This window comes from Onychomys torridus, chromosome 7, assembly GCF_903995425.1.
Source record: "Onychomys torridus chromosome 7, mOncTor1.1, whole genome shotgun sequence".
In the NCBI taxonomy this organism is placed as follows: Eukaryota; Metazoa; Chordata; class Mammalia; order Rodentia; family Cricetidae; genus Onychomys; species Onychomys torridus.
In genome coordinates this window covers 10,722,282-10,748,592 of record NC_050449.1, presented here as the reverse complement: position 1 = coordinate 10,748,592, position 26,311 = coordinate 10,722,282, and the positions used below count along the sequence as shown (strand labels likewise).

At 47.3% G+C, this 26,311-nt stretch overlaps 2 protein-coding genes across 2 annotated transcripts in view; both read left to right on the top strand.

Moving 5' to 3' along the window:
* Hephl1 (hephaestin like 1) overlaps window positions 1-3,640 on the top strand; it is a 67,737-nt gene extending 64,097 nt beyond the window's left edge. Inside the window, 4 exon segments of the mRNA XM_036193807.1 lie at window positions 2,590-2,752; window positions 3,271-3,342; window positions 3,437-3,477; window positions 3,479-3,640. Coding sequence (XP_036049700.1) covers window positions 2,590-2,752; window positions 3,271-3,342; window positions 3,437-3,477; window positions 3,479-3,640 — 438 coding nt within the window.
* An 8,577-nt stretch (window positions 3,641-12,217) lies between these two features.
* Panx1 (pannexin 1) overlaps window positions 12,218-26,311 on the top strand; it is a 36,605-nt gene continuing 22,511 nt past the window's right edge. The window contains exon 1 of the mRNA XM_036193279.1: window positions 12,218-12,830. Coding sequence (XP_036049172.1) covers window positions 12,650-12,830 — 181 coding nt within the window. The 5' untranslated portion in view covers window positions 12,218-12,649. The remainder of the gene's footprint in view (window positions 12,831-26,311) is intronic.

Below are 26,311 nucleotides of genomic sequence, written 5' to 3'. Positions count from 1 at the left end.
AAGAGCAACACATCTTTACATAATTAAACAAATGCAACACATCTTTGCATAGTTAAACAAATATTCCACAACATAAATAAATAAACACATCTTTGCATAGTTAAACAAATATTCTGCAGCATTTCCCCCTTTTTATGTAAATAAAAATAAAGGTTTTTAGCTTTAACACAGTAAAACTATATACAATAAGAATAATTATCAAGTAAGTATTACATTTACAATATCCAGTCCATTTGCATTTGGCAAATTCAGAGAAAATACTCCATTATCTATCCTATCTTGGTGAGTCCAAAGTCATGTAAGTAATTTACTTTCTATCCTAACTTGTATTACTAACCCAAAATTATCTTTTTAGACCTCAAAACATTTTCTTCGATAAACAATTTAAGCTTTTATGTTACTCAACCTTATAAACTTTATATCTCTTATGTAAGTTTCTTTTCTGAATTTGGTAACAAGGAAAATTATAACTATCTCATTATCAACTCCATCAGAGACCCAAAAAGGATATAATATCACCTGATTAAACAGGAAGTGCAGAGCAAACAACTTCCAAAACTACAGAAATGACAAAGAAAGCTGACTGCCTGGACAGTCACCCAAGCTTCCTCTGGTACCATTGTGGCATTCATCTTCAGCCTACAGGTCTAGAATATCTGACAGACTTTTCTGTGAAGCAGGAATATTGAAGGACTATCCTGCCTTGTCTTGGCAAGGTTCAGCAGTCTTTTTCTTTTCTGTCCTGCTTGTCCAGTTTGCACAGTATACTATCATCAGTTGCTTTATTTGAACTGATACATAAAAGCATAAATAATGTACATTTCTAGGGCACAGTGTGGTATTCTCATTCATATACACATTGACTAACATGCAAATCAGAGTGGAACCATCTGTCTCCTCAAATATCACTTGTTTTTGGCAAAACATTCAAGATTCTCTCATCTAGCTTTTTAACTATGCAGCACCTGGTTATTGTCGGTGGTTGGCCTGTCAAACAAGACAACACCAGCACTTCTTGCTCCTGACTGTACCCCCCATCAACCCTCTCTGCTTCTGCCTTGCTGGTACTCTTCCAGTCTCTGATCACCACCATGCCACACTCAGCCTCTGAGATCAGCTTCTTCACCATCCACTAGTAAACACTTTTTCAAATCAGAGTAACATGAGTTCATAAAGGGGGTTTGAAAGTGTTCTTTTGCCTCCAGCTTCTGGAAGAGTCTGTTTAGGATTGCTGGTACTCTTCAACTTTGTGAATAAACTTGTCAGCAAAGCCACTTGGACTTACTGGAAGGTGTTAATATGATTTGTATTTATTTTTTACAATCAATACTACTCAGGTCACCTACTTCTTTTTCTTTTTCAAAAATCCATTTTATGGACTAGGGGTGGTGGTGCACACCTTTAATCCCAACTCCAGAGACAAATGCAGGAGGATCTGTGTGAGTTCAAGGCCATTTTGTTCTATATAGTGAGTTGTAGGGCGTCCAGGACTACATAAAGAGACACTGTCTCAAAAAGAAAAAAATGTATATGAGTGTTTGCCTGCATGTATGTCTGTACAACATGGGTATGCCTGGTGGCCACAGAGGTCAAAGAAGGCACTGGATACCCTGGAAGTGGAGTTGCAGATGATTGTGAACAGCCATATATGTGCTAGAACTTGAATCCAGATCTTCTGCAAGTGGTCTTAGTCACTGACCATCTCTCCAGTCCCCACCTATTTCTTCTTGAATGGTCATTGATAGCTGTGTCCTTTAAAATTGTTGACAGCCTGTATGTTGTAATCTGTGAACACAGAGCTGTTTGTTTGCAATACTTGTTTTTCATGGTAAGATCTTAGTGGTGTTCTTTTTCCTTCCTATAGCTGTGGTTCTGTCTTCTAACTCGGTCCTGCCCTTCCTCTCTTCCTCTCCCCTTGGTCAATGTCTGGAGATTTGCAGTAATGTTTTATTGTGTATATAACAAATCACTCTAAAACTCAGTGGCCCAAAACAATAAACACCATCTTGGTCTCTCTGGGTCAAGAGTCTGGAGGAGTCGGGCTAGCTGACTTGTATTTTGTGTCTCTCATGAGGCCCAGTAAAGATATCTGGGCTTTAGTTGGCAGTGGTTTGACTGGAACCAAGAATCCATCTGCAAGTTCACCTATGTATCTGTTGACTGAAGACTTAATTTCTTTATCACATGGGTATGATGAGGGAGCTGGCTTCACCCAGACTGACTAATCTGAGAGAAAGGAGAGCTAGAGAAGAACTAACTCATCGATGTGTCTTTTATGGCTTCTGCTCCCATGCACACACACGCTAACCTCATGCGACTCAAGAGGGGACTGTGAAGGTTATATGAGTATCAGGATAGGAGAGTGGTAAGACCACTGTGGATGTTCATCACTGCAAGTTTATCCAGTCCACCTGTTAGGAGAAAAGCCAGCTCGACCTTCTTCATCTCTGCTGCGCTCTGCTCTTGCTTTCATTGATTTTTGCCTTTTTTCCTTCCTTCCTCCTGCTCACTGTGTTTCTGCACTCTTCCTTTTTGTTCTTGCCATGCCAAGCACAAGAAGCCATGGGCTACGTCTTTTGAATTTTGCAGATAGATAAGTCCTACCGAGAAGATGTGTATGACCTCTTTCCCGGGACATTTCAAACCATTGAGCTGTTTGCTGATCACCCAGGCACGTGGCTGCTACATTGCCACGTTTCTGACCACATCCATGCCGGCATGGAGACCACCTACACTGTCCTCCGGAACATAGGTACTGTCTGTCAGTGATGCCAGCTCATGGCATCAATCTTCCCATAGACCTGGAAAACAGGAGGCATGAGAAAAACACAGGTACAGACCCCAAGGGGCTCAAAGTCAAGTAAGAGAGACAAATAAGTGAATATGCAATCCCAAGGGAGAAAGATGTGCAGAGACAGAGAACAGGGTCCAGAGGAGTGGGAGAAGGGCACGTTTGATAGTCAGGGTGTGAACCAAGACATAAGATGCCATGATCTAAAGAGGGATCTCAATGAACGAGCAGATACTTGGAAGGTGGAGGGGTGGTACTTGATACTGGTGTGAAAGAGCCCAGTAGGAATTCAAGAAGGATGGCAGAATTGGGGAGGGGGTAAAAAGACACAACTTTCATGTGCCATGAAAAGGGTCTCCATTTCTAAATGGTCAGCTCATATATATAAATATATATTATATATTATATGATACTATATAATAAATAATAAACAGTATATTGTATATAATAAAATATTATATATATGTATATTTGTCCAGACAACAGGATTCCATACTCCACCAAGTCCCCTTCTGGAGCAGGGTCCCATGCTGTCACAGTGCCCTCCAAAGGTAATGACATCCTCTCCAAACCCTGTGTGAGTACCCCAGTGTTTCACTACATAAAGGAGGCAAGTACCTGATGCTCCACTTTTCTTTCTCACAGAGCAACCTGGCGAGGAAGACCTCTATTTCTTTGGCAAAAATCTTACGCCCAAGAGGAGCCAAGGCCGCTCTGGTCATCCTTTTCATCCTGGGACTCCTCCTTCTGGTCGCCACTGTGATTCTCTCCCTCAGACTCCGCTCTTCGAGGAGGCAGATGGCTTACAGGGAAGTCCAGTCCTGTGCACTCCCCACAGATGCTCTGTGAATGCTCTGGTCTTCCTCAGCAGGAGGGGTCAGGTTCCATGGCTGGCTGCATAGTGGCTAACAGGGAAACTGGACCAATGCATTGTTCACCAAGGAACTTTGACACTGTATCCTAGATCAGGCTTCTGAGCCTCTGAAATGTCATCCAAAGCAATGTGCTTTTACTTATTTATTTTTTTAACTGGCTGTGAATGATTCTCAGGTATAAAGTACATGAAAAAGGAGAATGCACTGAATTGAGATCTACCAACCACCAGTCTGTTTGGTGAACAATTCACTCGGGGGGTACCTTCTGAAAGATGTTTCTATAATTTGAAATCAAACAGTGCTTCCTCAGCTAGCACCATGGTTTCTAGGTGAGTAGCTTCTAGAAAATATTAGGGTGCCTCGGACAACTGTCTGCCTGGAATCACACTAACACGTGAGATTATTCCCTCAGTTGTTCAGGGTAAACAAGTTTCTGAGGAGTTCGTGGGACTGTCCACGTCAGTATGAACTGATGGAGTGGACCACATGAATCTTTCAGAGGTTTCTGGTAGCTCTCCTGGCCTCTCCCCCTTTGATGCAGAGAGTCTGTGCATTGTTTGTTATACAAGCCAAAGTTATATGGTTATTTATTTCATTGCTGCTATTTAAATCCCACCTGTAGGAATACTTGAATGTTTACAATTCACTTCATGCTACATTTTCACCATGTGTCTCCTTGGCAACGTCTGTATTTTCAAAAATCAACTAAAGGATTTTTGTTTCAGGATGCCAGAGGCTAGAAGCAGTGAAGAAGCAGGCTTGGCTTCCTCACTATAAGCCAGAGACTCCCTCTCTGGGCTTGAACCCTGAGTCTGACTTTTCATTCATTTAGGAGGCATTTTTCCATATCTCCATGTTCTATGAAAGTTACAATTTCATCATGTGGAGGATAGCAGGAGGCACACATCAATGCAACTGATTGGCTGCGGGGGTGGGGGGGAGGATCCCTTAAAATCCTGCATTCCATGCTTGTTAAAGACATAGTCTTGAAAGGAGGGAGGGCAGCTAGAATAGGGGAAGTCCTAGTGGTTTTTAAACCATTAAATCAGCTCTGGAAATAAGGATTCTAGCTGCCAAGGCTAACAGGCAAACACGGAACACTGAACACCTAAAGCTAAGCACCTAAGGACACATTGCATCCTTTCTATAGGTACCCTAGACATTAGCTGAAGATTGATAAAAGCAACATTGTTTATTACTAGACTGGGAAATCTACCTTAGCTCAGGACAAGCTGCCCTGGGATGCTGTGGCCAGACACATGATGTTAGACCACTGCCTTAGCAGTGGGTCACTTGAATGTCCAGGTGAACAAGTAGGACCTAATAAATAATCCGGTGACGGGATCTCTCATGCTTTTATTTTTTCAAATCTTCTTGGTGAGGGGCAATTGACAGAAACCACAGTCTTACATAAAACAGAAGCAACTGCTAATAGTTCTGTTTGTTGTTTACTTAAGCGCCTTGTCAAACAGGGTACCCACGTGATTTTGAATGCCAGCCTGCTAACCACTGACAATGTGATTTTGTAGCTTACTGAAGTGCCTGCTCTGTGGAGTTCACACATGGTAGGCTGTACAGTTACATGAGAAGTATGGTGAGCACCTATGACTTACCTCTAGTAAGTCAAAAAATTGTTTCGTTGTAAAAGTTCTCTTTTCCTTTTTCACTTATTTTTTTTAAATGAAAACAAACCACAAAGTAGTTTTATCACACTATTTCTCTTTTTAATAAAGTTTCATATATTCTAAAATGGCAAATTTGCATTCTTTGTTTTCACTCAGAATTACCTGTCATTTAAAAAGTAGTTAGTGGTGCATGCCTTTAATCCCAGCACTCAGGAGGCAGAGCCAGGCAGATCTTTATGAGTTCGAGGCCAGCCTGGTCTCCAAAGCGAGTTCCAGGAAAGGCGCACAGCTACACAGAGAAACCCTGTCTCGAAAAACCAAAATAAAATAAAATAAAATAAAAGTGGTTAGAACAGAGCTATTAGAGCTGGAGAGATGGCCCAGTAGTTAAGAGTACTGGCTGCTCTTCCAGAGGACCTAGGTTCAGTTCTCAGAACCCACATGGCAGTTCACAACTGTCTGTGACTCCAAGATCTGACACCCTCACACAGATATACATGTAGGCAAAATACCAATGCACATAAAATAAAAAGAAATATATTATTAAAAAAGGCAAGAACTATCTTAGACATTTATCCTCTATAACTGTGTCAGTTGTACCTGTTAAAGGGAATGAAATCATATATCATCACAGATACTAAAATGTGATTCCTCCCATGTGGTCCTTTCTGACTCAGACTCACTCTTCTGAGAAAATCACCATTTCCTTCTCTCACCGTGGAGATGGTGTCCTTGCTCCTGGCAGGGCCAGGCTCTCTCTACTTGGCCCTGGACCTCACCTCCTTTTGCTTTCTCAAAGACCTCCATTCCCTCTATCACCAGTTTTTTCCTTCTACATCATTCTATGGGGGTAAGTTGCCAGCCGTATCCACCATTAAAAATGGAGAGCAAGGAGCAATCTTCCTTAACTTACAACTCGGTGTCTCTCTTTAGTGCAGACTGTGAAGAACTGCCCACACCTGCCTCTTGCACTGTTACCCCAGGCACTCTTTGGGTGACAGCAGTGGCCTCCTGTACTGTTACCCCAGGCACTCTTTGGGTGACAGCAGTGGCCTCCTGTATTGTTACCTGGGCACTCTTTAGGCTACATCAATGAACTAAAATCATCCAACCACTCAGGAAGCCCAGCCTTGCACCCCAACCAGGTGTCATCAAGAGGATATCTACAATACTATTTCCAGAGGCTTCTCCACTTCTGTCTTACTTACTCTCAGCCTTGAGGAATAGTTCCTGCCTTCTGGACAACTTTCTAATCCTCTGTCTCTGCAACATGACTTCCCAGCCTTCCATCTTCATTTCCTCTCATTCTTTGGCTAGCTCCTCCCCTGACTTCTGAACGTTTGCATCCCCCAGAATTTGAAACTAGGCCCTTTATGCTCCTATACCTTTAAACAAATTACAAATTTACTATCCTTGTTAGTGTGTGTGTGATGGTGGGGGTGTGAATGTGTCATGGCATGCATGTGGATGTCAGAGGGAAACTCTTGAGACTCCGTTGTCTTCTTCCACCATGGGTTCCAGGGGCTTGCAACCCAGTACCTGTCTTTACCGAGCCTTCATACTGGTCCTCAGTTATCCTCGCAGTAAGCAATGCTCCTTAAGATTCCATACCTTCATCCCCAAAGCTCTGAGTGAGATCTTGGAAAGGGTTTTGTAGGTGTGTGATAAGCTAAGGATCTTGTTGATGATGGAGAGTTTATGTAATCACAGTATCCTTATAAAAGAGCAGTCAATGGGTCTGTGGCTCAGTGGAAGAGCTCTTGCCTAGAATGTACAAGGCCCTGTGTTCAACACCCAGACCTACAATAAAATAAAACCATAAAGCAGGCTGTGGTGGCTCACACCTTTAAACCTAGCACTTGGAGTCAGAGGTAAGGGAATCTCTGAATTGGAGGCCAGCTTGGTCTATATAGTGAGTTCCAGAACAGTCAGGACTACACAGAGAGAACCTGGTGCAAAAATAAGTAACTAAAATGATAAAAATAAATCTAAACATAAGATAATAAAGCAGAAGGTGGATGTGCATGACTATGCAAGACACTGCACTCCTGGCTTCAGGGATGGACCAAGGGCCAAGGGATGCAAGCACCACATAGGTAGAGAAACTGAAAAGGGCCCAGATGCATCCTCTTGAAGGCTCTCCTGAGACATCTGATCTTAACACCTTGACATTTGTTTCCAACTTGAGAGTTCCAGGGTGCTAGAAGAATCAGGGTCACTGAGTTTGCTGTGTCCACTAACAGTCTTCTCTGTAGTTCATTCATCCACCCCCATGGGTCTGAAGTTCATCATATGCTAAGAAATTCAAAACCTTTTCTCCATCCCTGACTGTGATTGCAGGTCCCTGGGTCCTGTTGGGTGGGTTGTTGCGACAGCTCCCTGCACAATGCCATTCCATGTCTTCCACACACTGTCCTCAGAGCTGTCTGTTGCTATGCTCTTCCAAGTCTGGTCAGCTCACTTCCTGGTGAGCACTCTGACATCTTTCCATTACACTTTTAATGACTCCAGACTCTTTACCCACCTCTCTAGCTTCTTGGGTTCTCTCCTGCTCCCACTTTTTACCAGTTGCTGCTCCTGGGAGTTCTTGCCTCAGGGCCTTTGCACATGCTCCTCTCTGTGACTTTTATTCTCTTGGCTCTCTCCAGGATCTCAGTCCTCTCTTAGGTTTTTACTTCAGACATGAGTTCCCCAGACTGCCTTCTCCACTGTGGTCCCTATCTCTGTTACATTCCATCTCCGACATTCTCCTTTGTGGTGTCCTCATGGGATGTAATCATTTTGTCTGTTAGCTTTGGTAAGCATGGAAGCTCCCTGGAGGTGAGAACTATTGATCTGTTCTGCTTGTTGCTGCACCTGCAGAGCAAACAGCCATGCACTGCACAGCAGCTGCTCAGCAACTATTTCTCCAAGGAGTGTGTGACGATGTACACAGTTCAGGCAGCCTGGTGAGCTTGACTGTTTCGGCTTCGACGGTTTTCATTGCTAAAGATCTTGTAATCAAATGCCACAGATGTCAAGCATGCACACCAGAGTTTGGGAGGCTGGCTGTAAGGCCACACCCACCTTGGGTCACTCTGCTGCCTGGAAGGAATAGGGGCAGGGCAGACTTGATGTCATTTACTTCCCAAGTGCTCCTTATAATTATCAGAAGGCAGTGCCCACCTCTGTGATGACAAAACAAAGGACATGAGAATCTCTCTGTGTGTCTCTGTCTCTCTCTCTTACACACACACACATACACACACACACACACACACACACAAATATTTTCATAGTGGTTCATTATTGGCACCATCACACAATTCTATTGCAAGATGGAATACTAGGTGAATTTGAGTACAGGAGTGGGGGTGTATAAGAACTCTGAGTCATTTGACCGATTTTTCTGAAAATCTGAAAATGAACTAAAATCAAATTGAAATCTGGGCTTGGGGAGATGGCTCAATCAGCAGAGTGATTGCCCCACAAATATGAAGACCTGTGGTCACATCCCCAGCAGCAACGAAAGGAACCAGGCATGGTGGCACGTGCCTGTAAAGCAGTGCCAGGAAGGCAGAGACAGGAGGACCCTGGTCCATTGGTCTTGCTGACCCAATGAGCTGCAGCTTCAGTGGGAGAACTTGCCTTTAAAAAAATAAAGTGGGGAAGGAGAGAAGAACATCCCTGACTAGACCTCTGCTTTCCACACACAGACACACTTTAAAATTTAAAGCCTACTGTGAAAAGAAGAAGAAAAAAACAACACTGCCTATGCTTTCACTTGACTTGTTCAAAGTCCTGAGATTGTTAATGTTAAGGCTGTAAAATTCAGGAGAAGTTATTTTAAAAAATGGCTTCCCCTCATTTGGATGGTCTCAGGTAGTCCAGGCTGCCCAGTGTTGTTGTTTGGTTTACTCTTTTGAGGGGCCTCCACCAAGCTCCCAAATAAATCACACATGGAGGTTTATCCTTAATTATAAATGCCTGGCCTTAGCTTGGCTTGTTGCTAGCCAGCTTTCCCTAACTTTAAATTAACCCATCTACCTTGTTCCTTCTGGGCTTTTCCTGTTCTCTTACTTCTGTAAATCTTACTCTTACTCTGTGTCTTGCTGTGTAGCTGGGTGGCTGACCCCTAAAGTCCTCCTCCTTCTCTCGCTCCTTCTTTTCAATTCTCTCTTCCCAGATTTCTCCTTCTATTTATACTCTTTGCCTGCCAGCCCCACCTATCCTGTCTCCTGCCTCCCTATTGGCCATTCAGTTTTTTATTAGACCATCAGGTGTGTTAGACAGGCACAGTATCACAGCTTCACAGCATTAAACAAATGCAATGTAAATAAAAGTAACACACCTTAAAATATCATTCTACTACAACCCAAAATTCACTGTGTGGACGTGGATGACCTTGAACTCTGGTCCTTCTGCCTTCCCCTCTCAAGTGCTAGGATTGCAAGTTTGTTTCCTACACTTCTCTAGATCCCATTTGGTTCTAAGGACAATCTCTGAGGGAACCTATGGGACCATCCTTATTTGGATGACAAGTTCAGGCTTACAGATCTCTAGTGAAACATCCCTGGTCACACAGCAAGTAAGAGACAAACCAAGCACTGGGCTTATTGTTTTTACCTTCTGGTTTCTTCCCAAGAATGCTGGCCCAGGCCAGGAGTTTTTTCACCTGAGTTTTTGGAGTAAGAAAAATGGTTCTCTCAACTATCCTGCCCTTGTGTACCATTCATTTCTACCACCGGTTGAAGGCTTGCTTTCTTCTCCTGGACACACTGAAAGCCTCTTCGCCTCAGCCCCCATTCCAATCCTCAGCACAATGCAGAGCGTGAGGGTTTCAAAGTGGAACTGTCTACATTATCTCCCTCTAAACTCAACCTACTGTCTATCGACAAAGCTCAGACTATGTGCTGCTCTTTCCACCTTTGACCCCACAGCAGGGTCAGGTGTCTCTTCTTCTTGGTTTTAAGTTCACCAATGATTGATGCCTTAATCAAATGCACAGGAAGGAAGGCCGTTTATAAAACAGCCGAGACTCAACCTTGGCCCTCAGAAGTTCATATGTGATTTCAGAGCAGATATCCAAGCCACCACCATCAACTGCCCAGAGTGAGCTGGATGCCAGAGAGTTAGGAGGCAAACACCAAGAGAGTGACTGGCTCATTCCAGCTAGGGGGAGGGGCCATGAGAGTGTTCCCAAAGGGGCCATTTCCCCTCTTGGATGAGTTGATCCTGCAGGAAGGGACAACTGCCTTTATGACTGCATTTATGACTTATTGGTTCCTTGAAAACAGTCTTTGCAGCTCTGCCTGCCCCAGACAGACTCATCCTCCCAGGCCACACTAACCTGGCCCATCGCTGTCCCCACATGCCTTGAGGGGACTAGACAGAGGAGTGGAAACCGGGCCACATAAAAACATTCTAGGGCTGAAGAGATGGCTCAGAGGTTAAGAGCACCCACCAACTGCTCTTCCAGAGGTCCTGAGTTCAATTCCCAGCAACCACATGGTGGCTCACAATCATCTGTAGTAAGAGCTGGTGTCCTCTTCTGTATACATAATAAATACATTTAAAAAAATTCTTGGTACCAAAATCATAGTTTTAAGGCAGGGCCTTGGTGGCACACCCCTTTAATCCCAGCACTCGGGAGGCAGAGCCAGGAGGATCTCTGTGAGTTCAAGGCCAGCCTGGGCTGCCAAGTGAGTTCCAGGAAAGGTGAAAAGCTACACAGAGAAACCCTGTCTCGAAAAAAATAAATAAATAAAAATTCTAGTGACAGAGATTCATTTTTTGACTATTTGAATGAAATTAATAAAAGCATGCCACTTTTATTCCCAACACTTCACAACCATTTGGAGAATGGCTTGGAGGGTCTGGAGGATATCTTTCTGTGGGCAGTTAGACGTTGGTGGGGTAAACTGGGGTGCTGGTTGTGCAAATGGGGAGCTGTGCTAAAGAGAAGCCCAACAATTCAGGCTTAGTTGGGGCAGCTGTCAAGAGTGATGGAAACGCTAAAATTGTACCTCTAGGCTTCTATCTTGGGGCAAGCTCTAACAGCAATGGTTAGGGAAATGTAGAAGACAGCTGAGGTTGAGGTAAGGATTGATCGTCTGTGAGCTTCATCAGTGCAGGGCTGTGGAGGTCTTCTGAGGGCTTTAGGACTATTCCGGTGGAGAGGTACTCGCAGGCCTTGGATTTACCCCGTTAGACCCTGCTAATGTACACAGCCCAGAGAAGGTGTCCATGCCTGGCCCTTCACCTTCCAAGGCAGCAAACGGTTGGAGTATTCTTGACTGTCTCATTATCTACTTCCAGTGAGGTATTCAGAAGCAGCTCTCTGTAGCTTCTCAACCGCACACCCTCTGGTCAGTACTCTTTTTCTGTCCACTGCTTTGGACAGAAAGGTAGAGGAAAGAACAGAGGGCTGGTCTTGAGACCAGTCACACACTGCTCACCCCATTCTCTATCTCTCACCCTTACAGAACTCTGGAAAGGTCCAGGGCCCCCTCTAACATACTTTCTGTCAACACCAACTTTTTATGGCACAGGTTGTTCCTTGAAGCTCATACAGAACCCATATTGCATCTTGGGGTGGGGCACTGTGGTAGAGCGCTTGTTTGGGCGGCAGCGGTGCTGAAGACTTGGGTTCATCTTCAGCATCACACGCCCACACAGTGGTGGACTAGGCTTAGAAAGGAGCTAGCTCGTGCTCAGGGGAAGCGACAGCCAGCAGAAAGGACTGCAAAAATAAATAAATAAATAATTTTAAAAAATCCTTTATGTTAATAGTTGGGAGCGCAGGGATGGGAGGGGCGCGACTGTCCGGAGGGCAATAGGGTGGGGCGATCTTTCGCTAGTCTGGACTCCAGGGTCGCGGAGCAGCCGCGCCCACCCGGCCCGCGCAAGCGCGCTTCCGGAAACTGTTCGCCTGGGAACCGGGTTTCCCGGCGCAGGTTCCGGAAGAGCTCGGTTCCCTGAGCCGAGTGTGCAGTGCAACCACGGGCTGCTGTGGCGGCTGGGGCGAAGTGCTTTGTTCCTGGCTCGTTGTTGCCCCTGGGCGCAGAGAGGCCGAAGTCCTGGTGTCGCGCGCGCCGGGGACCCGCGAGGGCTGAGCACGGGGTGTGATCGCTGCAGCCGCGGCTCGGGAGCTCGTGCGCCCTGCGCAGCCTGGGGCGGTCCCCAGCCGCTGAGGCTCCCGTGCGGTCCCTACAAGGCGGTCTCAGCAGCGACTGCCAAGGCGGTGAGATGCTGGGCCTGCCCGGGAGCCCGGGAAGGGAAAGCGGAAGCCGCGCGCCCGGTCGCTGACCGCGAGGACTTGGCGCCTCGCCCCGGCTGCCCTCGGCTGCTAGTCCCGCGGCACCCGGCGCGCCGTGACCATGGCCATCGCCCACCTGGCCACAGAGTATGTGTTCTCGGACTTCTTGCTGAAGGAGCCCACGGAGCCCAAATTCAAGGGGCTGCGGCTGGAGCTAGCGGTGGACAAGATGGTCACGTGCATCGCTGTGGGTCTGCCTCTGTTGCTCATCTCGCTGGCCTTCGCTCAGGAGATCTCCATCGGTGAGGCTGGGCGCAGGGACAGCCGGGGCTAGGCTGGCATTGTCTGGGGTTGGCAGGGCCTGTTAAGAGGAGACCTCATTGCGCACAGCCGACATTTCCGCACGCTCCTTCTAATGTAGCTACCCGGGTCATACCGGATTTTGAGTACAATCTGGGTACCTCTGTTGACCCTCCTAGCATCCTTATTACAGTTCCTTTGTCTCCTGCGCCTCATGATTGTGGCTTGGAGTTCACGTCTAGCCTGTTGTCTCTAGAAGGCTCTTGCTACTCCCCTCCCCAATAATTGTGCAGTCACCTACAATTTCACACCAAAGAAGTTCCTCGGTGACTCCAGGGAGGATGTAAAGACAAGTGTTCCCTGTACAGTGTGCTGTTTCACTGTCTTGCTTCTCAGTGATACTTGAGTTCTGTCGTAGGGCTGTATGCAATGGGGAGTAACTGCCCTTTGGAGACAGAAGAGGCCCTCCACCTAGGCCTTGCTATGAATAAAAGGTGAAGAGATGACCTAGTCCCTTTCATAAAAACTCTCATGTCATCTTAATGGTTATGTGAGACCCGAAGTCTAGTGTTTGGGGCGGGATCATGAGGCAGAGGGAGTGGTCTTATTTACCAACTATTCTGACTTTGATAACCTGAGTGAGCGTGTGAATTGTAGGTTAGTGTAGGGCAACGGTACTTGCAGGTGGGGCAGGACCTTCAGAGTATCCGTGTCAGGATGGGTGGAGTGTGGATCAGCCCAGCTGAGAGGGTTGCCAGGGTTTTGAGGGTTTAGAAGGGAAGCTCAGGGGGCTGTGGCAGTGAAGAGCAGGGGACTTCTGGGGGCTCTAGGAGCTGAGGGTGTATGAGCCTGGGTCAAATTACTACAGAGAGACAAATGCTCACTCACCTGGGATTGGGAGGCTGTTGATTGACAGGGTGGTCACAGCAGCACTCAGTAAGTAATAGTGAGCGCACATGGGTTCTGGATGTAGGAGGGGACAGCAGCACTCAGTAATAGTGAGGGCACATGCGTTCTGGATGTAGGAGGGGAGATGGGGGATCTGGGCCCGTGAATGCCCAGAGCTGGGGCAAAGTTGAGGTGTTGTGCATGGGTGGGTGATGAATGGAGGAAGGAAGAGGAGGGGTCCTTCTGAGAGATGAGGGAGCAGTGGGAAGCACCTCGGGTACCTAGATTTTAACAGACTGTGGAGAGAAGAGAGTGACCGTACACAGAGGCTAACTGTACACCTGAGTGAGCAGAGGTGCTGGTTGAGGCAGGGCTTGGTTAGGAAAGCGCATGGTGAATGTAGTTCTGTGACACGTGGCTGAAGCAATGGTGCAAAGTAAGCTTTCAGTTTTCCTGGTTCTTGGGCGGGCATGATCCTGCTAAACGGAAAACCGTAGAGTCGCTTGGGGGCTGATGGTAGTCTCTGCCTTCCAGTGTGGGCTGAACCAAGTGCCAGGCATCAAAACCCCGGGAATAAATGTCCCTGTGCTGAAGAAGCAAGTCTTGGACACCTGGTGTGGGCAGAGGCCAACAGGGAGGAGTTGATTTCCTGCTAGAAGGACTCCAGAGGCCCCTGTCACTGGGGTCTGTTATGCAGGTCCAGGTGGATGCAGTGTGTGAGAGGCATCTTGGGGGCATGGAGGTGGGTTCGGCCAGCAAGGCTCTGTTTGGGCTGTGTGTGCTCTGCTGTGCACTGTGGGGATAGGAAGGGGTTCCAGACATGGTTCTCTCACTACTCGGGGGAGTTTACCATTCAGCTGAATACTGGTCTGCCACCAGGTAACACCTACTCCTGGTGTGATTTCAGGATAAGGCAGCAGGAACTCTTGAGCACCAGGCTGGCTGACTCTTTAGGTGAATACTCAGGCAGACGCCCTTGTCTTCTGAAGGGCTCGAGTTTTAAGGGGAAGACAGGTGTGTGTGTATGAACCAAACGAAGTCCTAGGAGATTAGAGTTCACAATCAGTGATTGATTTTGTGTAGTTTAACTGTGTGCCATCAAGGGCAAAACACCCCCTCCTCCCGAAAAAGGAATGAGAATAAAAATTGTAATCATTGTAATAACCCCAGTGTGCTGGCTAGTTTTATGAAAACTTGGCACAAGCTAGAGTCACTGGGAAGAGGGAACCGCAACTGAGAAAATGCCCCCACCAGATTGATAATTGATGTGGGAGGGCCCAAGTCCCTGGACAGTACTACCACTGGTTGGTGGTCCTGGGATATATAAGAAAGCAGGCTGAGAAAGCCATGGGAACAAAGCCAGTAAGCAGCACTTCTCCATGGCTTCTTCATGAATTTCTGCACTGATTTCCTGCTCCGACTTCCCTCAGTGATGGAGGGTGGCATCAGAGCTGTGAGCTGAAATAACCCCTTCTATCCCCACGCTGCTTTTGGTCACAGTATTTATCACCCTTAAATAAGACAACCAGAGATAGTGGAGCCATTTAAATGAAGCAGGGAGTTTGCCACCACACTGTCAGAGAGGACAGTCTGGAAGTGTGGGGCAGGACTTGGCAGCTCCATGCATGACTAAGTGACCCTCTCCTAGCCCTTACGTGTCCTCTCTGTTGTCTGGAATCCTGTCACATACTCTGCCTGTGTGCCTCTCTCACCTGTTATGTGCTTAGTCTTCTGTTGATCAATTCTTGAAGGCTGTGGAGTGTGTCATGATCGCGGTGGCTTTGGTAGCTTTTGCAGACCCCTGGGGTTGGGGCTGCTCACTGGTCCTAACTGACCCTACAATGGGGACAATTACAGACACAGACCCTCTGGAAGGAGCTGCTCAGGGATGCTCTTCTCTTCCAAATCCTGGCTCACGGTTTGAAGATTCTAGTTGGATGGAATCTAAGAACTCAGGACGCAGTTGGGCATCTGCTGTGGTTATTCTTATGTTTCCATTCTGCAAAAGACAGTTGGAATGGGTTTGTAAACCGGGATAGGGAAGAGAGCGTTGGCACCCTGTGCTCTACCAGCCCTCACCTTGCCTGTCTCCCACCTAGCTTTCAGTCTTCTGTGTGTGCCGGATATTCTAGAGAAGGCCTTGTGGTTCATGCTCTGCCTTCTCTCCTGTCTGCTCTGATTTTCAGCCCACTGAGAAGTCAGCAAATAGCTGGCACTGCTGTGGAGATGCCTGCTGCCATGCCTCTCCTACCAGGAGGGTCTGTGAGCCAATAATCCTCTCCCTTAGGTAGCTGCAAATAGCTGAGACTGTGTGTGTAAGCATGGACTGATACTTAGCTTCCCAATAACAGCACACCCTCAGGTCACACTCAGACTCAAAGAGCCGGGAAGAGGGTGTGGGGGTCCAGGGAGACCCTCCTGCACAGGTGTTTGACTTCATCTGTGTTTCTGGAGGGTGAGCCTAAATTCATAGGCCCTCTTCTCCTCTGCATCCACGTGTGTACATCACACTTGTTAGCCAGGCCCAGCTATGCCACAGAACCTGTTTTCTCTACTTACTTACATGTTGGAGTGCTTTTTCTATCGTAACACAAGTGTCAGCTCACTGAGGTTTTTATTGTTGTTGTTTTGTTTGCTTACATGTATCTAATGTGTCTGTGTGTATGTGTGGGCACATGCATGCCACACCACGTGTATGAGTGTTGGTAAAAGGACAACTTGCAAAAGGGGGTTCTCTCCTTCCTTCATGTGTTTCCTGGGGTTCAGACTTGAGGCATCAGGCTTGGGAAGCAAGTGTCTTTACCCATTGAACCATTTCACCCCTCACTGGCTTCTTAACGGCAGAATGAACCCAACACCATAGTATGGTCCAGCCACACAGCATCTGAGCAGTGTCTGGTGGCAGACACTCATTCCTTCCAGTTTCAACTTAGACATGTACAGTTTGCTTGTAGTGATCTCGGCAAATGTTTCCTTTCTCCTCTCACTGAGGGAAAGATGAGAACAATATCAGTTTCCAGAAGGATGAACTCATCTCCCAGAATGACTTTGCTTTCCTAAGTTTGTATTTCAGCCAAGTATAAGAAAACACACACTGGGCCTGTCTAGGCCTGACTCCTGCAAATTCAATTATCAGGTACTCGACCTCTATATGAGTATGGAAGCACAACTCCCCAGCACACATACACATGCACACATACACATACACAGAGGGGTGGGGGGAATGTACAAATCTTTTAAAAAAGAAACCTGTTTTATCTTCTCAACTCCATTATTACTAGAATGCTCTCTCACCCCGATAGCAGATGACGATTTCTTTTTTTTCTTAGCCATCTTCAGTGATTTTATTTTACATTTACCACTTGGTCTGTTTTGTTCTTTCAATAAGACATCAAGACTGTTATTGATGTCTCCTCAGAGTGCTGGCTAGTTCTGTGCTAACTTGACACAGGCTAGTCATTGGAGAGGGAGGAGCCTCAATTGAGAAAATGCCTCCACAAAATCAGCCTGTAAGGCATTTTTTTTTTAAATTAATGATTTGTGTAGGAAAGCCCAGCCCATGGTGGGTGGTGCTATCCCTGGGCTGGTGGTCCTGGGTTCTATAAGAAAGCAGGCTGAATAAGCCATGATGAACAAGCCGGTAAGCAGCACTTCTCCATGGCCTCTGCCTCAGCTCCTGCCTCCAGGTTCCCGCCATGCTTGAGTTCCTGTCCTGACTTCCTTGGGTGATGAAAAGTGATGGTGATGCGTAAGCCACATAAACTCTTCCTCCCTAACTTGCTTTGGTCATTGTGTTCCACCACAGCAATAGGAACCCTGACTAAGACACTAGGCCGTTGATGTACAGTGATTTTCCTATAGTTATCTTTGGGTAGATGGTTCTGTTTTAGGGCCCTGTTCTCTGCGTAGACTTATTCATTCCTATGCAGGATCTGATGTACAGTGATTTTCCTATAGTTATCTTCAGGTAGATGGTTCTGTTTTAGGGCCCTGTTCTCTGCGTAGACTTATTCATTCCTATGCAGGATCTGACGGGTCTGTTGCTGGCTTTATGCATTTCACATCAGAATCAGAGGACTTGGGAAGTATGAATGAAGAAGACACCAAAGCTCTGTAGTTGCTGCACCTGACATGCATGCCACCTGCTTAGATCCATTGCTCACAAGCATGCCAAGCATCTGAAAGGCAATGAGGTACAGGAAGAAGCCCTCAGTTACCTGCTTATTGGTTTTGTTTGTTTGTTTTTCTCCAGTGCTAGGGATTCCACCCAGGGCTGCATGCATGCTAGGCAAGCACCTTACCACTGAGCTATACCGCCCAGCCTCATTTCTCTTCTTATTGTAGTCATGGCCGTTACCAGCCGCTACCAGCTACCGTGATTAAATTTTAGCAGTTCAGGTTTCTGTTGCTGTAATAAGCAAGACCATAAGTAACTTGGGGATGGAGGGGTTGGTTATTTTGCCTGTACTTCCACATCACAGTCTGTCATCAAAGGAAGTCAGGGCAGGCACTCAAGGCAGGAACCTGGAGGCCGCAGCTGAAGCGGAGGCCATGGAGGAGTGTGGCTTGCTGGCTTGCTTTCAGGGCTTCTCTGCTGTGCTTTCGTAGGTCATAGCCCTTGTGCGCTGTTTGTTTGCAGTGCTAGGCTAGAGTCTGAAGGTCACAGTCACAGACGGCCTGGAGGCTAGCAGGCTTCTTCCTCAGAATCTTCTTAGGGGTTCATCTGTGGAAGGCTTCCCCCTACTGTGCAGGGGACACAGATGGGAAAGCCACTTCTTCAAATGCTCTTTTCTTTCCTTTGGACAGGCCAACAAGTTTAATTATAGCACGCCCCTTAGTTGCTCTGGCAGGAGGTAAAGGGTGCTTTCACAGTTCAGATACGAAGCTCATTTCCTTTTGCGCCTCCTGGTTCTTAGAGGGTCGTTTGATCCTCTCATCTGTGTGGTGGGCAAGGTGACCTGGCTCACTGGTTCCCTCACAGTTGGCCCTGGTACCGAGACAGGGCTCACTGGGTGTCTTCCTTCCTCATCTCCACTGAGCTTTACAGAAGATCTCATGGTCTTCCCTCTTGTGGTGGAGCCACCGCTTTTGCTGGTTCTGACACCTAGACCTGTGTTTCCACACTTTCCTTGGGGTTGGACTAGCCACTCTCTGGGTCTTTCTGGGCTCGGGACACCAGATTGGGACCACTGAGACACCCTGGACTGAGTGACAGCCGGTAACCGTTCCACAGTGAGCAATAGCCATTCTAGGCTCTTCTGACTATCAAGGCTTCCAGTCTCAAGGACCAAGCACCATGTTCTCGGTGTTTCAGATGTGATTTTGCCATCATTACAATTTTAAATTCTGACATATATTCACCCCCTAGAGGTTCTGTTCCCCTAGAGAACCCTGACTAAGACAGTTCTCTCAAGGAAAGAACGGTTTCCGTGTTAGCAGATGCTGAAGACACTGATTGAATGGTGTGCAGTCAGTGTGTGGCCTGTGTGGCCTGGTGCTGCAGCTGGTGGCAGGCAATTGCCAGTACACTGTGTCCTTGCCGTGAGCCCCAGCAGGCAGGTCCTTGCTGTGCCATGTGGTTGTGGCAGTTCTGGAAAGATTTTTCAGCTGTTGTGCAACTTGTTCTGGGGAGATATAAACAGATTTGTTGCCTCTGGATATAGGATTGAACCCTGTGTGCATGACAAAAGCCTTATTCCTGGCTTGTTGTGCTGTGAGTGGGAATAGCTCCCTGTCATGTGTGATGGAACTGTTTGGGAAGGACTAGAAGGTGTGTCCTTGTTGAAAGAGGTGTGCCAGTAGGGGTGGGCTTTGGAGTTTCAAAACCCCACATCAGGCTCAGTCTCTCCCTTTCTGCCTGCTGCCTGTGGGTCAGGATGTAAAAGCTCTCAGCTACTGCTTCAGCACCATGCCTGTCTGCTTCCTGCTGTAGTGATCATGGACTAACCCTCTAAAGCTGCCAGCAAAAGCCCCCAGTTAAATGCTTTCTGTTATAAAAGTTGCCTTGGTCATGGTGTCTCTCAATAGTAGAACAGTAGCTAAGACACCAGCTCGGCTTGCAGATGCTCATTGCTTATAGCTCTCAGGGCAGAGCCTTCTAACTTTATTATCCCCCTTGCCTCGTTGATTTTCTTCTGCAGGAAGGGCCTCAGTCCAGAGGAAGTAACTACACATCAGTTAACTGCACTTTGCCAAAGGCTGTGTATCTGTATGTACTGGGGTGTGCTTGTTAAAGAGCCAGCCCTCCTGTGTGCACACACCCTAATCCCATTCTCTTGGCCAGAGGTAACTACTCTGTGGAGTAGGATATGTTACACTTCTTTTTGTTGGGAAAACATTGTTCTGGCAGCATTTTAACACTATTATAAAATTTAAACAAGGCCAAGAAGACAGCTCAGTGAGTAAAGAAGCTTGCTGCAAAACCTAAAGCCTGAGTTCTATCCCTTGACCCTCCTGGTGGAAGGAAAGAACTGAGATCCTCAAATTGTTCTCTGGTCTCCACATGTGTGCAGTGGCACACACGCACACCCCCCCACACACACATAAACGTACACACACAATAAATAAGTGCAAAGAATATTAAAGATTTAAACAATAGGCATGTGGACTGTGTTGCTGATTGTTCATTTATCTTTAATGTGCCTTGGAGATGTTTTCATATTCATGCCTCTGTGTATGTGTGTGTGTGTGTGTCTGCGTGTGTGTATATGCGTGTGCAGGCAGGCATGTGCAAGCCTCTTTCATCTGTGCAGGCAGGCAGGTTATTGCTGTTCCTGCTTTAGGCTCTAGCTAGCTGGGCCTGCAAGCCAGGCAGTTGTCCAACTCAGGTCCTCAGGCTTGTGCAGTGAGTGCCTTTACCCACTGAGCCACCTCCCTGGTCCCACCTCATTCTTTTTAAGTGGGATAGGACTTTCTTAGAGTGACTGTTCCTCACTTTCCTTAGCTGCTGTGTCATGATGCATCAGCTCACAGCAGCCTTGCACACACCACCTTGTGCAAGCATGTTCCTGGGGCAATAGCTCTCACAGTCTCTGGCCACGTGCACACTTTACACTCAGGATTTTGTTAGGATTCTAAAGAAGCTGTTGTTTATGATCTATAGCTTTTGACATTTTGCAAGAAATTAAAAAGCTTTGAAATTTAAAAAGTAATAATACTAACACCTTTGCCTGTTAGTATATGTGATATATAATACATTTTTGTAAAAAGTAGCTTTAAAAGCATGAATGGCATGGGTTCCAATTCAGGTTGTGTGTATAAAGCCCTAGCAGACTAGAAGCTCCTGTCTGCTGCTGCTCATCCCTCTGATCGCATGTCCCAAGCCTGAGGAAACCCTTTACACATGAGAAAGTAGCCCTGGAAAGGCAGACAGCAGTGTATTTCTGCAAATACATGTCAGGGCTCCTTCTGGAAGGTTGCCAGGCCACTCTTTGAGGGCAATTGCTCTGGGGGCAATTGTGATTTTAAGGGGCACTTCTGGAGCCCTTCAGAATCCCATGTTTCCTGTCAGCAGGTTAATGGCTGTCTGGTTTTGTGCTTTTCAGACTTAAAAGTTTACATTTTTTAAAAGTTGTGTGTGCGTGCGCGCACGCGCACGTACACGTCCCTTGTTCATACTTATGGACACTTTAGGGAGTCAGTTCTCTCCTTCCTGGGGTCTGGGGATCCAGTTCAGGTCGTTTGGTTTTCATGGCCTTTACCCTTGAACTGTCTCGCTGGCCCAGCCCTGTCCATTTTTAGTTTGCTGTTCTTACAGTTCAAGTGGCATGTCCAGGTCTGTAGTTCCCTGTGACATCAACACACTGAGGTGTGGCTGTCCTGGCAGTGTCGGGACCATCCCTTCCTCCTGGCTGACGCCATTCCTTTTCAGCCTCTGCTTCTCCTTCCCTTGTGAATTCTTTCCCATCCTTTGGAAATCAGACTTCCCCACCTCTGTCCGTCTGTCTCTGCTCCCTTCCCTTCCTCTCACCCTCCCTCTCTTTCTGGCTTTTTTTGAGACAGAGTTTCATGTAGTCTTGAATTCACTATCCTCCTGCCTCTGTCTCTCAAGTGCCAAGATTGCAGTGTACAACACTATTCCTGCCTGAACTTTTATTTTGTTTTCAAGTCAGGGTTTCTCCGTGGAGCCCTGGCTAGCCTCGAACATGTTCTGTAGACCAGGCTGGCCTCAAACTCAGAGATCTACCAGCCTCTGCCTCCCAAGTGCTAGAAATAAAGGCATGCACCACTGCTGCTCAGTGAGCCTTTTTTATTTTAAAACCGAAAGTCTTTTAAGAGAGAGAGAGAGAGAAAGAGAGAGACTTTCACTTCCTAGCCCTTTTTCCTGTCTACGTTTAGTCAGCTGTTTGTAAAACTACTACATGAACTTTAATAGGAAGTTAGCTATTGAAAGTCTTTCTTTAAGTGTAAATGTCTACTTCACAGTTGGTCTAACCTGGGCTTCCCGAGCTCACAGGGCTGGCAGCTAGCTCCCCTGTGGCAAACTTGAGCAGCTTCTCCTAGACTGTGCTCTGGCTGGGGGGGCTGGCCTTCCTCTCTGACTGCAAACCAGAAGGCAGCACCTGTTCAACGCTAGAACCAGGAGCCAAAGGCAGAAGCGTGGCACTGTCGTGGTAGTCAGTGGAGCCTGCAGCTCTGAAGGAAGGGAGTGAAGTGTGCACAGTGGGAGGTACTTGACAGACCTGTGAGCTGCCACAAGCCGACACTCCAAGTGTCCACTAGACCTGTGAGCTGCCACAAGCCGACACTCCAAGTGTCCACTAGACCTGTGAGCTGCCACAAGCCGACACTCCAAGTTTCTACTTAGGCTCAGGCCACCGAGTGGGATCCCTGGCTCTGCTGTGATGAGACTGGGAAATAAGGACTGGCAAGTGCCTGTCTCCCCCTCTGGTGACCTTAGAGGGAAGAGAGCTCACAGACTATCTCTCCCCACATTCTCCGCCTATAAGGCTTCATTCCTCACCGGAAAACTATTTGCTCCTGGTGCACATTGGAGCAACTAAGGGAGCAGAAGGTCAATCCCCTTTTAAGAACCAAAGGAACATACTTAAAGTATTTATTCCCAACAACAAGAACCAGCTGTGTGGCTGAGGCGTGACCAGAGGTGCCTCTCCTGAGACCAGTCTCACTCTGTGAGGGCACTGCACTAGTGTTAGTGAGGAGAGGCACTCCCAGTCCTTCCCAGCGGGAACTGTGGTTCGAGCAGGTTCTGGGCTGCCTAGCTATTCATTATTTCTCTCTCTCATTGCTGTTCTCATGTTTGGACATGAGCCCCCTGTGCTGCATGCTAAGACCTAGCTGCGCTCTGGTGTCTCATGAAGACCAGGAAGAACACAGCCCTCGGAAGTCACGACCCCCAGCTCTGGCTTGTGTAGCGATGGCATGACCAGGAAGAACACAGCCCTCAGAAGGCGCGATCCCCGGCTCTGGCTTGTGTAGCAATGGCACAAGACATTGTGAAGGGTAACTACGTCTCATTTGGACGAGAAGCTTGTGAGTCCCTTTTTTATATCGGGGCTCCTTGAAAATAGCATTTGCCATCTGAATGTCTTAATCTGTCCCGTGAAACCCATGTGGTCTGTGTAGACTGTCCTTGGGTTGGCAGGAGTCTCGTGACACTGTCCTCATAATGGTGACAGTCACTGTAGTTTCTTTTCATTTGGTCATGGTCATAATCTTTCTTTCAGTAGGAGTGTAGATGGTCAAGGCCTTCTCCACAGGGATTGTATCAGGATTTATAAAAGCTAGCTTTTACACAGCGTCTTTGAGGGAGGAATGGTGAAGAGAGCCTGAGGTAAGCCTAATCTTACTCCAGCTGGGGCATTTTTAAAATCCACCTTCATGGTGGTGGATTTGCTACAGAATTTTAAGAAATAAAACCAGTAAATAGATGAGAAATTAATCATATATGCACTGAAGAAAATAATACAGCATATGACTCAAGAAGCCAGCATCCTCTAAAATGCTGCTTGTCAGAAAGAAAAACTTAGCTGCCATTGTGTGTGTGTGTGTGTGTGTGTGTGTGTGTGTGATTTACAATAAATGAATTATAATTATTTTTGTTTTGTGAAATGGAAACATTTTGTAGACTTTAAAACTGCAGAAAGTAGCTATTGGCAGTACAATCATAATGATGTAATCCCCCTGTGCCTCCCAGAGCAGCAGCCCAGGCATGCGTTTCCCCTGAACAAACTCTTTCCCAGTCCCCTGTCTCAGACCCAGTTTTTTCCAGTAACCTGTGCCTTCTCGTTCCTCTTTCTGTGGTAAAATGGGGAGACCTGAGTTTCTGTCTCTCCGTAGTCAGGAGTCTTTGTGGCTCCCTTTCCTCATGGGTGAATGGGGTGAACGCTAACCATGGAGACCACTTCCCTAGGCCTCTGCTGCCCACTGTGGTCTCTTCCGTGTGGTACTTCCTAGACTCCTACGCATTTTTGGAAGTTCTCTGAAGATCTAGCCGACTAGATTTCTCACTAATGCTTTACTTTTTGTTAAATTCACTGTTTTGAGGAGTTTCCTTAGCTCCTCATGAGGCCTGCTTCTTATGCTTCCGTACAGCTTCTCAATTGGCAGCATAGCAAACTCATCTCCCTTGGGGAGCCAGGAGGAACTGGGTGTTTGTTAGAAGGGACGGAACACCCTGCACCCCACTTCCCATCTGGTCTTTGCTTTCCTGTCATGTTCTATGTCAGTATTGTGTATGAACTAAGAAAGAGGGAGCAGTAGCAGAAGTAGACCATCCCCCCGAAGATGGAGGCCGCCCCAACTGGTGTTAGTGTCCCTGAGAAACCTTGGCTGGCTCCGTTTGTCCCCCTGCCCTGGACCTGCTTCTTGGGCCACACTTCTGTCTGTTTTTTCATAAGCTAGTGCTGTGGCGGGGTGGCGGTAGTTGTAGGTCTAGACGGCGTTGGGACATTGGGCTGGGGCAGAAGGTGCGATCACGCTCTGGGCTTGAGGTGGAGGCACCTACAGGGCGATGGGAGACCTCTGTGGCTCAGGCTCTCTGCTTAGCAAGTGAGACTTCCTTCATGGAGCCCCAGTAAACACGCATTTCCTCTTCAAGACCTTACCATATTTTGCCAGCTACATGGGTGTGAAGCCCATAGCTGTCCCCTGCATTTCAGCCAGTCAGAAGGGGTGGTTTTCGTTCTTCCTGGCATCAACCTGAAACTCCTGACTTTCCCTGCGTGTGCCGTAGTGATTCTTTCTCAAACAAAAGAACCAAGGACCCAGTTCCCTCAGAATGTAGGGGTGTATTTGGACTCATAGGCTCACAGGTGCAGTCTGTGGGTGCTTGGCTAGACCCTCTGTCTGTGGGAGAGTGGTGGGGAGGAAGCAGAGTGAGGCTGGAAGAGGCAGAGAACCAGTTACATCCTACAGAGGCACACTCCAGTGACCTGCCTCTCCACGAGACCCCACAGCACCAAGTCCAGAACTTCCCAAAAGAGTACCACCAACTGTAGACTAACTGATACCTGGGCCTGCCAGGATGTTTTCTATTCAGATCATAACACGCACATTTGTGCAGAGTGTGCACATCATACTTCTGCCATGCCGTAGAGACTGCAGTGTTCTCCTCCAACTGACATGTTGTGTGGAACCTGCAAGTCTTGCTGGAGGGTCTGTGTGGGGCTCTTTGATCAGGTCCCAGGTCCCAGGTTTCTCAGCCCACAGCCGAGGCTGACCTGATGGGTGCCTGCAAGTCGGACTGTCCTCAGGGGAAAGATGTAGGCTGCACAGCTGGACGCCCATCAGTGCTGCTTCTTGGTGGTCCTCCTTTTTCTCTCTCAGTCCTGTGTCAACCCAGCTTGACTTTTGGCTTCTCAGACTTCGTTTCTGGGTCCTAGCCAGAAAACACCAAGTACTGGGGGCTGTATGCATTCGTTTCCTGTAATGTTCTCAACCCTTACCAGAAAGTTCTCCTCTTCCTGCCGAGGCCACAGCCTATTCTAAGAGGCCATGGTGGGGGGTGGGGGACTCCTCTAGAGGGAGCTTGTTGGGGTAACTGAGTTCAGAGGTGTGTACAGAGAGGGGTGGAGGATGACTGGACCACTGTGAGCTTTAGTTCCCTCCAGGGTAGAGGAAGATTGGCTGTTTCTCTCTGTATGACTGAGGCTTAGAGTAGGTGACTGTGAAGGAGCTGGTGGGGGTCTAGCAAGTTCCTGTTGTCTCTACTCCAGATGAGGGGTCTTCCTTAGGACCTCAGCGTGTCCTCAATTTGCAGTTCTTTCTGTGTTAGGAAAGCTTTGCTACAAAATGTTTAGATGTTTTTCTTTTTCAAGCATTTCTGCTGGGTGGTAGTGGCACACACCTTTAATCCCAGCACTTGGGAGGCAGAGGCAGGCAGATCTCTGTGAATTCGAGGCCAGCCTGGGCTACGGAGTGAGTTCTAGGAAAGGCGCAAAGCTACACAGAGAAACCCTGTCTCAAAAAAAAAAAAAAAAAAAGAGTTTCTGCTACTGCCATGGGGAAGGTCCCTGAACCCCAAACTAGAGCTTGAAGGAGTTTCCTTCAGGGAGAAGGTTCATAAATGTTGGATATAAGTGCTCTGAGGGTGGTGTCCAAGGAGTGTTCTGAGCCAGGCAGGCTTCCATGAACT